The following is a 12,357-nucleotide window of genomic DNA, read 5'->3' as shown; positions in this document are numbered from 1 at the left end:
AGATGTCAATAAGCAAATCTCAATGATATTCTGTGAGAGAGGTTACAAACCTGTACACTATGGATGCAAACTGTGCAGTCGCATGCGTATTGCCCAGGGAACCATAACTAGGTCTGCTCCTTCATATCCAAATATGCAAATCACTTCTGTTTTCACTAAGGGATGCCTTGCCTTTTAATTAGTAGCAACAGCAGATATTTATCCTTTGGACTGTCTGGTCCGATAAAAGGCCATATAAATACAACCAAAATATTACAGTGGAGTGCAGTCTTTTTCACATTTAAATCACTATTGTAAATGCAGTCCACATCAGTGTTGATGGAAAATCATTATCAAGAGCTTTTTCCCAGTTTGGGAACCATGAATCTCTGGCCTCATTCCAGTTTCTGGTTAGCCAGTTGCCATATCTTAAAACCACTGGTGCAGCTAAGCAGCAAATGATGAACGTTTATCCATCGTGCCACTGCAGTTAGGTATGTTCACTTGTATTCATCTCTTGCAATCCCAGTCTGAAGCAGACAGAATTTACTTTATATTTTCCATCCTCTTTGGAGATGTTATACTTGTTCAACATTATTTCATTTACAGCAGGAAAATAAAAAATAGCCCTGCTGCTTAAAGAGTGAAAAACTAGGAATTAATTAGGTCAGAGAAAAATGACTCAGTTCTCAATGTTATGAAGAACTTTAAAACTCTGACTTCAGCCACTAGTTAGGCATCCAGTATCAGGTCCTAAATAGGTAGTAACAGCAAAGTGGAAAGTTGTTCTTCCCCTATTTGGATTTTCATTTAAGAGCCTGGTAACTTACTTTCTTCTTATGGTGTAAGACTTAGTGCTCTCTGGATACCTACATTAGATAACTAGACAATTAACATGATTTTCTAGTTTATATGGATTGTAGTGCTACAAAACAATTTCCAGGCATGTAAGAACTCATCTTCTTTTTTTTTTTTTTTTAATGAGAATGCCATCATGCACTCTTTTTTCTTATGACAAAGGCATCTTTTCTTAAAAGAAAGGGACCTGTTGTGCTCTTGGAATTAAAAGTATGTGGGACATCATCAGCTCTTAAATGAAGACAGCCTTCCTGAAGAACCCTAAATTGAGTCAAGGTTTCTGGACTTTGTCAGTCCAAATAACTGAGTCCTCTTGGAGCAAGCAATTGTGCTATCACAAAATTTTCACAATTCAGAATACTTTAACATACAAAGTCTGATAGGACTTTGCCTTTGAAATGGCAGCCCTATGTGAAGAGTGATTTTAAGCGTTTCCTTCCAGATAAAGCTTTTTCCATTTCATGTCTTGCAGCATAAGCCTTCCCAAAATAGTGTCATTCCATATCCAATTATGCAAGAGGAAGACGGTCATAAACATTTTTTTTTCCAGGTGACATTCAATTTAGGCAATGCAATTTAGTGCAACTGGGACAGCTAACCTGCAGTGAAAGCTTATGAGCTAGCTGTAGTAGTGCTGAGAACGGCACTAGCATCATGGTGGGTAATTCAGTGAAGTTATCAGATAAGACACTCATCAGTATCTGCACCACTGACTAAAAAATAAATAGAGTGGTGGCTGTGGTAGTAGGATGATGATATCTTGAGAAGGAAAAGGTTAATAAAAATGAACACAACTCTTGACTATGAAGTCTGCAGCCTTTTTAATGAAAGTAAATGAATACTTCCACAAAGAAAGTAATCATTAGCACCTCCTAAGTAAGGTAGAAATCATTAATAACAAAATGATCTAATTAGGACTATTTGGCCACTCCTTAAGTTTGCATAAATCAGTGTAATTCCACTGATTCTAGAAGCAGTGGTCACACAGTCTAAACATCCAGCTGTGTTAATCAATGGAGAGAGATACATTTCTCCAAAGGGCAATGCAGAGCAATCAGAGCAGGTTGTGCTCTGAATTACAGTTCAAAAGATGAAGGTAAATGCACAATACGAGATGAAATTACTCATTATTCATTGTTATAACTAATTCCTATACAAGAAGATCTAGATTATTTTATTTGGAAACATTACAAATAACATTTGTAAAATAGCTTTATAAGAAAAGTAAAAATCTGAGCAAATACAAAACACTTCTACAAACTACTTGAGATGTTTGAATGGAATCTGACACGGACAGATATTTTTCAAGGCTGTTGCCTTCAAATGACCCCTTCTCTGGGAACTGCTGCTGGGGATGTAATTTCTTATTTGTTATTGTTTCACTGGGTCAGGAAATCACCCTTATGCAGGGCAAGAAAACAGTATCAAATGTGTGCATCCAGCTACAGTCCACTCTGGCAGCTTCAGGCAGCTTCATCCACATAAAAGTGAAAAGGGAATCATTTATTTGGACAGTGCTGAAAGAGACTGCCTTCCAAATTCAACTGGAAAGACAGTTAAGCATAATTACCAGTTTGTGCCATAAAGGACCTGGCGTGACCTAAAGGGATATGTCATGCCTTTTCCCGGCAATGGCTGGGGTAAGACCATTTTCACATTACTTGGTGCTCACCGCGTGTTTGTGGGACCCCTGGAGTGATACATGTTGTACCACCAAGACCCAACAGATCTAGGTGCTCCACTTCTCCATAACTCTCTGACTTTTGCCCCATTACAAGAGAAGAGCAACATCTAGCCCTAGAAAAACCCATCCAACCTGCAGCTGGAAACCTGAGCCGTAGACAGTCATGAGCTTCTTACCCTGTAACTGACTAATGAAAACTTTCCGTCGCGTTCTGAAGATTTGCTCCTGAGTTTGCTGAGCCAAATATTCTAGGCTAATGCGTTTAGCAGAAGAAAAAAGGTCCCTTGGCATCAAGTGGAGCACTCTACTCGCGATACTCCAGGCCAGAGCTTTTGGATAAAGAATTTTTGGTATTACAGAAAGGCCTCTTAAAAATTGCACTTCAATCTGTCTGTCAACAAAACTGGCCCAGACTTGCTTCATTTCCAAATCAAAAGGATTTTCTCAAGCTGTCAGTCCCATAAGCTCACCCTGAGGTTGGAAGCTCCTTTCTTTCTGTTCTGAGCTTTTTATTGTTCTACGGTGCACCATCACCCAAAATGGCATTCTGCAGCCAGAGGCCAAGTAATCATTTTCTAACATTATATTATAAGGAGAAGGCAATCCAGTTTGTTCTCCCACAGCTGCGTTGTGCTCGCAAGGGAAACTGCAGTAAGAACATTTTTGGCAGTAGAGTAAGTAGCTGTTGCTTAAAGATACCAGGAGACATCGGAGTGTCCTATTTACATACTTTTTTGACCTTATTCTCACTCCAGCATTGGCTGGCCTGTGCTCTGAGGTAAGACTTCCACAGAATTTTGCTAAGGATTCTCTGTCTCTTCTAAAAGTGTTTATGAAATCACTAACACCCGAAGAAACAAGGAACCACATTCTTTGCTCTGTGACTAATCACGGTATCAGCAGGACGTTTTCACACAGTTTTATTTATAATTATAAAATGTCCAAAGTTCAGAAGAAACATCCATGGTTTATAGGGAACAGGCAGCAGTAACACCAAAAGTGTCCACAAAGCTCTTTGCACAGGACAGACAAAGCAGAAGATCATCTCCCCACTGGCCAGCTGTCTGTATGTGCAAGGTTATACAAACTGGGGTCAGTATTATAGTGCAGACTCCCCAGTTCCAGGTTTCTAGCCTATTGGAGAGGGACACAACATACCAGCAAGCTGAAGGAAGGTGGACAGGAGCAGACCAGATTGTCACTCTTAATGGCAGACTGGAAATAAGAAACTGAGGCTTCCAGTGTGTTAAGCATGACATGTTCCCAAGCCTTTGGCCCGGTGAAAATTTCCTCCTGTCAGCAACCTGTCAGAGCAGTGGTCTTCCCTAAGGCTTCACCGATAAGTCAGGAGATGTGGATTTATCATATCCACAGCTCCACTCCTTGCTGAGATAAAGCTGCATGAGGTGGGTTTAGCTGCACAAAGGCTGGGAGCCTGCGGAAGATATCACAAATCCCCATCCCCCAAAAAACCTCCTGGCTCCAAAGTTTTTCTCTTGCCGTAGACTCCAAAAGAGCAACTCCTTGCTCTGTTGCTTATTGCTCCGTAACCTGGCATGCGAGTTAATGTGCCTCTCTCTTGCTCAGTAGTCATTTGCATGGTTTTAACAAGTGTCCCAGATCATTCCCGCTGAGAACTGAACAATCCCTGTGTCCTTCCCACACTGCCTGCTCACACCCTTGCCTGCACAAGGTGCAGCAGCACAGGGGAGCCAAGCAGCAGCTTTGTGCCGCCCTGGAGAGCATGGTCCGTGGGCTTTGCTTCTCCTTTTGGCCTGCCTTGAATGTTACTCCCTTTTGCGTCTCACCATCGAGGTAATGCTAGGGCCCTGAGTGCGATGGGATTGCAGTTCTTTCCTGAAAGCTGTGGCTTCACATACGGGTGTTTTGTGGACAAGAGACTTAGTGTGTGAGATACATGGAATTCAAGCTAAAAAAATACTGAGACTGATCTATAACTTTAATCATTTCAGGGTTCCCTTTAGTGCCAGCATCTATTCATGCTGTTGCAAGAGCCAGATACTTCAATGACAAGTGAGTAGCATATCTGTTTTTTGAAGGAACTTAGCATTATTTAGCTGTGTAACACATTTTATTTGAGTTAATAATAAATTTTAATGGTATATTTCCCCTCCAGCTGCTGGATGAGTGTTGACACACACTTGCTGTATATTGTTCATGGACCTGTAATGGCAGCTTTATTGGTAAGCATATTATTTGCTATCAAAAGTTTAACAATTATTTTAGAAATGCTGCTAACCCATGCAAAACAGAAGTTTCTGTACTTTAAGTGTTTTGGTCAAAACTCAGAAGTAGCTAGAGGTTTTCTGTACTCAATGTGACAAGGACAGCTTCTCAATACTTTTCCGAAACAAGTCCTGTAAAGGGACCTCCCAGTGAAGAATCAGATTTTGAGGCAAACAGAATCATTGACTGCTTTTGAAAATCAGGGTGATCACTGTCTCCCAGCGTAACTTATTTGTGACAAATGTACTGCATTTATGTGACATCAATGAGGCATTTAGCTGTGTCTTAGCTGAGGTGAGCTGAGGGCAGGCTGGTTGCTCAGCTTGAGTTTTACTGGTTGCTGAACTGGTCTGGTCCAAAAGTAGGGAGCTAATCTAGTCCAGGGAAGGGACTGGACTGGTCTGTCTGAGTAGGAGGACAAGATTTGAAGTGCAGCTTGGCAATGTGTATACATATAGCACTTTGTATGCCAGTGGTGCTGTTTGGTATGGTAACCCTGACCTTCCTCAAAGGTGCAGAAAGGATTCTATTCAACCCAAGCCCCAAGCTTACCTCAGTGTGTCACCCAGATGCACTTTCAGCTTTTGAGCTGCCTCTTGCTTGCAAACATCTGCATGGACATACCTGCAGTAATTACCTCAGAGATCAAACAGTAGGGCAGTGAATACTGGGAACACCTTTGAATAAAGAAGCAACTTTCTGTTTAATAGTTGAAAAACCTGAAAATCTTTCTACCATTTCTTGAGAAGCAGTCTTGCACATCAGCAATGTGAAGAAGCCCATTCTTCCCTGCCATGTAGATAGTCCGCTGTTCCCATAGAATCACATCTGTTGTGGGTTTACTAGTTCAATCTCGATTGCTTCTGCTGTTGTAATGCCAACTAATTTCTAGGAGAGGCCATTCAACCTTTATTTTTATTACCATGCTCCAAGTCTGTACATCTTGGACATAAAGAAAACAGCAGAGACTGTTTTTTATGGAAGAGCAATCTTTAACTGCTTTCAGAATAAGACATTATAATTTCTGGCTTGTGCTTATGCCATTTCCAGCCTTTTTTTTCTTGTGAAGGTGTCAATGACGACAGAATATCCTTGCATGATTTACTACAAAAATCTCATAGTGACAGACTGACTCAGAAGAGCTGAGGATTTTTACCTTTGTAAAGTCTTTTTTGCACTTTTCACAGTTACTTCCAGAAATTCTAAAAGTAAAGGTTAAGCAGAGTGAGTGAAGTCAGAATAGGATGGAGAATAAGGTTTAGATTTAATGCTGAATGGGACCTCAGAAGTCATTTATTATTCCTTTTTTCCAGTAGAGCACATATGTGAAACAGTTGAAAGGTCTCTCTGTAGTTAAGAAGTGATGAAATACTTTACCAAAGCTTACTGATTCATGTTTTATTGTTCTAAAAGGTTCAACTGAAATTTCTCACTTATATATGGAATTTGGGCTATTAAAATACCTATGTAAGTTATGCAACTTACATACTTATGTTAAAAAATCATCTGAAAAAAAAGCCTATTCAAATTTTGAAGCATAGGTGCCTGATATTGCTGTAACAGAGTGGAAAAGAGTGATCTGGGTACACTGGAGAGAGAGAAGGTCTGTGATACCTAGCAGGTCCAGAGGGTACCCACTGGGCTCATTATCAGCCTGGGTCTGCCCTCCCTCTTCCTCCACATGCTCTCACCGCATCCCGCAAGGAGCTCTCTGTGAAGCCAGGGCGAAGAGCACCTACAGCTGGGAGCGGATTTCCAGAAATGACTGAGGAGATGAGATGCTGAGCTAGTTGGCGTTGCTGACCATAAGGGTCAGGGACAAAACTTTCTCAAGTGTCTGGCATTTCTGCCCTGAGCCAGCAAGTGTTAACTTTTACCTGTGGGTAGTGTACCATGGGGTCCATGCAGCCTGGTGGAGGCAAGGAGTAGCCTAGGTTTTTCTCAGGAGCAGCCTTGTCCCTCTGCTCAGACAGAAGCCTGGAGTATTGCTCCATGTAAGCTGGAGCATATTCCTCAGAGAAGTTGTGTGTCCCCGTAGGTCCCTTACACCCAAGGACACACTGGGGTTTGTCTCACCTGGCTGCAGACATCTTCAGTGCCGACTGAAGCAAGATACCTCGGTGACCTTCAGACTCAGAAGAGAGACATGGTTACTCCTAGGGGACAATTCTTCCATCCCATTTAAACTTTAGACGTAAAAGTGAGATTAATTCTTCCCTGGAAATCCTAAATTTGCACACATCAGTGTCAAAACAGCCAGTGCTTCCTAGAACTGATCCCTGCCTACCTGAAACATCCATGCAGGCTTCCTAAGGGAAGCATGTAGAGCAGCTTAATATCTCTTTTCTGAAGACATTTAAGGTACTTTCCAAGGCCTGACTCCCAAGGAGCTGCCAATTATGAGCTACGATAAAGCTAGAAAGTTACATTTTACTGCCATTTATGTGCTCTGTATTTTTATTTTGAATGTCTTTTTAATTTGAATGCTTTCACCTATAATGGCTTTGCTTTTGCAGGTCAATTTTTTCTTTTTGCTTAACATTGTGCGAGTTTTGGTGACAAAGCTAAGAGATACCCACCGTGCTGAGTCCAACATGTATATGAAAGCTGTCAGAGCCACTTTAATCCTGGTGCCCTTATTAGGAATTCAGTTTGTTATTATTCCCTGGAGACCAGAAAACCGACTTGCTGGAGAAATATACGATTACATCATGCATATATTAATGCATTACCAGGTATGTTATATAATAGCAGCTTCAGCTTAGGTGAGGTGCTTGCTGTTAAGTTAATTTACCCAAAGATGCTGTTGCCAGTTGTTTTGCCCTGAAACTGAGCATGACCATGGTTTTGCAGTTCTTTTCCAGCCACTTTCACATTATTGGATTATCTGCCTTTGCATGAGTAGCACCACTGCATAAAGAAAAACACAAGATAGGGGAAACAATGAAAAATGTAGCAAAAATTATCAGATGGCACTATTTCTAAACTAAGGAGAGAAAACTGAGATCACAGAGGGCTTTTATGTTCCAACACAATTTCTGTTCTGTTGCTCAAATTGACTGAAACTGGTGCTGTGAGGTTAATATTAAAATTAGCAAACTGTCGTACAGAGGGAATACCAACACACAGAAGAAAAGACTGAAACAATGAAGCTTCATTCAGGAGTCAAAATTCCATTATTAGGCAGTTTAAATTAAAATATGACTGACATTTTGGTTTCATAAATGCTTTGAAAATACAGCATCATTCAGTAAGTCTGCTTCGTTTTCTTTTAAAAACAAAGCAAAAAAACCCTAAATGACTTGGTTATCGGGTTTACTGACTGTAATATATCCAGTTCTATATTAACTAGGAAAGGCAGACTTCTAATTCATTTGTGAATAGTGGTCAACATGGTTGAGTACAGTGACATAATTCTTGTTTCCTTTCATACAGAAGCTAAATGCAGAAATTATTTTAATGTTGTAGTAAGAAAACAGCTTGAAAAAAAATTAGTGCTTTTTTCTTACATGAAGTGATAAATAATGCTACCAAAATCTATGCATCCTGTCATCTTAGATTATATATTCTGCTTATCACCCTTATCCCTTCAAAACTGTGGATGTGCATGCTACTGCATGCATAGAATAACTGAAGTTATAGGTCTATTTTTGCAGCGTATGCCATCTTATATTACAGTTCTGCTTAAAAAGAATGAAGTCTGTTTCTTCTATTGTTACTTGTACTGTCACTTCTTCAGTCTCAAGGGCTATAAAGGAATATCACCAAATAAGTTTTCTGGTGACAAGTTGCTTACAGTTTTAGCAAGTTAGGATAAGACAGAGTGTGACAATAATCATTTTACTCTTAAAACTTCTTTCAAATCCTGTGAGGTTTTCAGAGAATTACAAAAAGAATGTTAAATGTCTTAATTAACAATCCTGATTATGATCATTATAAAATAGAAAGTCACCAAACCGAGGTTAAAATGGAACCAGAAAGAAAACCAAAGTATCATGAAACTGTTGTACCGATGGATGGGGTTAGGTGAGGGAGAGATCCACGGAGGCAAAGTTTCATCTCAGATGGGTTCCTTCTGCCCTTGTCCCAGTCATCAGGAATGGGTATCTCTCCATGGCGTGTTGACCCCCACACCCTCTGCCAATATATTTTGTTCCATATCAGCAGCAGGGACAGTGCTGGGGACACAGGCATGGGCACATGGTGGGGGCTGCCCGTGCCCCACTGCCGCTGTGCCCAGAGAGGCTGCTGGGCATGCCGAGGGGTGACAGCCCACCGAGGGCTGTCCCTGAGCCAGGGCAGCAGTGCAGACCTCACAGAAGTGCTCTTCACACCTCTGCAATATAATCTCAGTGTGCTTCCCGCCAGCAAGTAAAATTTGGCCTTTTGGGAGGGGTATGCAGTTGTCCTGCTAACTGCAGCCAACTGTGACTCTCCAGTTTCTACTTAGAGCAGGTTTTTAATTGTATTCTAAAATAAACTTTCTTAATTCTTTCTCAAACATTTCTTGTATGCATATTTAAGATAGCCAGCTATATAATCACTCCTCTGGTACTCATTTTCTTCTAGGATTGATTGTGTAATTAGCAGATTTTGTATTAGCTTGTGTAACAGCTATATTTCCCCACTAGCTATTGCACTCTCATAAACAGCTGCGTAGCCTACCTCTCCGTAAACTAGCAGTGGTCTATTAGTTTTTGCATCCCATGGCATGTCAATCTTATACAAGCAGCCAGCATGGGTACAATTTTTTTTTTTTTTTTGGTGGAAAATATAATACATTCTCCATTTCTGCGCTGGTTAAATGATTAGTTTTTTATGCCTTTACTAGAACAGAGAGACAGTTTTTCAACAGCACATCACTGCTTTAAGTGAGCACGGTGGTTTGATGTATTAGTTACATCATCCACGTACACAGAAATGGTGCAGACAAGCACTACAGTCTGTTGTAAAAATCAGAGGATTGATGATGATGATTGAGAAAGAATTTGTTCTGCAAGAAGCTGTGTAAAAAAGAAACTGGTATTTCTTTCAGAGCATAGTTTTCCCAGTTAAAAAACAACATGTGCTAGGTTTCCTCTGCTGAAGTCACTTTTGAATAACAGAAGCCGGTCTGGTTTTGAATTGTCCTGCTCTTTTTGCAAAACTATCATCAATGCCATTTTAAGCAGAAGTTTTTTTTTGAACATGACTATATGAGCAATTCACAAACACTGTATGTCTACCTCCCCTGTGTCAACTTGTGTCTGTTTCACCACATAGACCAGACTCTTCTTAACAGATCTGTAGAGTAGATGTGTAAATGATAAAAAAATTGAAGACTGGCTTTTGTGCTGCAAATATGAATGCTTGTACTTTTCCAGCCCAGCTAGCCTCCCATGGATCCTGTGAAAGCAGAGATTAGTATCTCCCCTCACCATCATCAATATCAGCTCTTCAGTCTCCAGACTGTACTGAAATGAAGATTGCACCAGGCAAAAGAAAGATATTTCAGCACTTAAGTGGAATAACTTATGCACAGAGTGGTATGCTGTAGGTGCATTGCTGAACATGCAGTTAGCTTATTAAACAGAGCTCCTAAAGTAGGCATCACAAAGTGAACATTTGCTTTCCAGAAGAGCCAGTGAGTTGCAGATTTTGCCTAGAGGGCCTGACTTTCAAAAGCCTGTTAGATGATGCTGAAAGCATGTGAAAGATGCAGACTTCATCAGGGTGTAAAGCATTACTGTACAAGATGCACTGGCTCCTTGCACACATCTGGCATGAAAACACGTTTGTCGCTTAAAAGCCTGAAAAGTCCAATCATGCTGCTCAGCAAAGATGAAATGGTACACCTGAGCAAAGAGGGTGCCTCCTGCGAAGCAGCGGAGCAGCAACAGCCCTGTGTCCTGTCTGTAACTGCACTCAGGTCTCTGTGCTGAGAGAAGGCAGGAGAGATGCGCCTTCTGCCTCGCACCATGGCAGGACTGTCTGCATCTCCGCTGGCCCTGGGGCTGCCACTGCTGCTTCCCCCACCCCAGGAACCACTGAGCATCTTTTGAGGGGTCCCAGACTGCAAAGAGATCGGGGTGCTGAGCTGCTGTTGGAGGGTCTGCTACCAGCAATCATTATCCCAGCTTCTGATCTCTGACCTTGGTCCATAGCAGAGGCCTCACAAGAAAAAAGGAGAAGTAGAAAAATGCAATAACCACATGATACATCAGTTTATCCCACATATAGACCCCCCCCACCAGATGCTCTCAAACACGCCCAGAGATTAACACACTCCTGCTTGCAACCTCCTTCCACCAACTGTCCCCTCTCATCAAATTCTCTCTCCAGCATCTTGTAGCTGAGTTTGTAGAGGCTGTCACGTTACCTAACATGGCACTGTTGCTGTGCCCAGGAAGATTTAACCATGGAGGTCTGCTTGGTGCAGTAGAGAACTAGCCCCTGAATCAGCAGCAATACACAAGCACTTAAACTTACTCGTCTTCTCAATACCTGGCCCTAAATGTGCAAGTCTGTCTCTAGTGAGAAATTAAAATGCTATTCAGCATAAGGGCCCTGTTTTTTATTGGCAAATGCGAAGTTTTTTTCTATTAAATGGAGAACCATCAAAGTTTTCTTTCTCCAGAAGTAAGATTACTTCTGTGTCACACGACAGCTTCCAAGCAGCACCCTCAGGAACACAGCACCCGCTCTGCCAGGCAAGAGGATCCAGCTCATAGGGGCCTCATTTGTGTAAAGAGTATTTTGTGTCTTTTAGGGATGGGTTTGGGCCACATATATATCCACCCTGCCTCCAAGTTTTAAATTTAACTCTCTATGCAGCTTCATGTGGAATAAAATTAACCCATTTAAAAGTAGCCTCTTAAAAATAGTGAGATATTTAAATGCATTTTAAAAGATATTAATTCCATCTGTTTCTCCATTTAAAGGGCAATAAATACGCTCTGTGATACCAGAACAGACAGAAATGTTTTCTCCTTCTGTGCAAAGTTAAGGTCATAGAACTCCTTTTGACAACATAAGTGGGTTTTTTTATTTACTGTTCTTTTTTTCTTTGCATTTTTAGTAATTTCGAAATTTTCTAATATTTAAAGTTGGGGAAAATTTTTTTTGAAAGCTGGATATTATGAAGTGCCATTTATGTATGAAAAATTCATGTACAAAATCATAAAATCATAGAATCGTCATGGTTGGAAGAGACCTCAAAGATCATCAAGTCCAACCTTCTACTCAACGCCACCATGCCCATTAAACCATGTCTCGAAATGCCACATCTAAACATTTTTTGAACACCTCCAGAGATGGGGACTCCACCACCTCCCTGGGGAGCCCATTCCAATGCTTAACGACTCTTACAGTGAAGACGTTCTTCCTAATGTCCAGCCTGAACCTCCCCTGGTGCAACTTGAGACCGTTTCCTCTTGTCCTATCGCTAGTTACCGGGGAGAAGAGACCAACCCCCACCTCGCTACAACCTCCTTTCAGGTTGTTGTAGAGAGCGATCAGGTCTCCCCTCAGCCTCCCCTTCTCCAGACTAAACAACCCCAGCTCCTGCAACCGCTCCCCATTAGACTTTTTCTCCAGACCCTTCAGCAGCT

General features: G+C 41.3%; 1 protein-coding gene across 1 annotated transcript in view; it reads left to right on the top strand.

Annotated features, from left to right (window-relative positions):
* Window positions 1–7,845, top strand: part of CALCR (calcitonin receptor) — a 46,477-nt gene extending 38,632 nt beyond the window's left edge. Inside the window, 4 exon segments of the mRNA XM_009701881.1 lie at window positions 4,495–4,555; window positions 4,659–4,725; window positions 7,285–7,503; window positions 7,783–7,845. Of these exon segments, the coding sequence (XP_009700183.1) occupies window positions 4,495–4,555; window positions 4,659–4,725; window positions 7,285–7,503; window positions 7,783–7,845 (410 nt within the window).
* The last annotated feature ends 4,512 nt before the right edge of the window (window positions 7,846–12,357 follow it).

The sequence above is a fragment of the Cariama cristata genome, unplaced genomic scaffold, assembly GCF_000690535.1.
Source record: "Cariama cristata isolate BGI_N322 unplaced genomic scaffold, ASM69053v1 scaffold45036, whole genome shotgun sequence".
Taxonomy (NCBI): Eukaryota; Metazoa; Chordata; class Aves; order Cariamiformes; family Cariamidae; genus Cariama; species Cariama cristata.
Note: the sequence above shows the minus strand (reverse complement) of the source record. Positions and strands in the feature narration are given on the sequence as shown.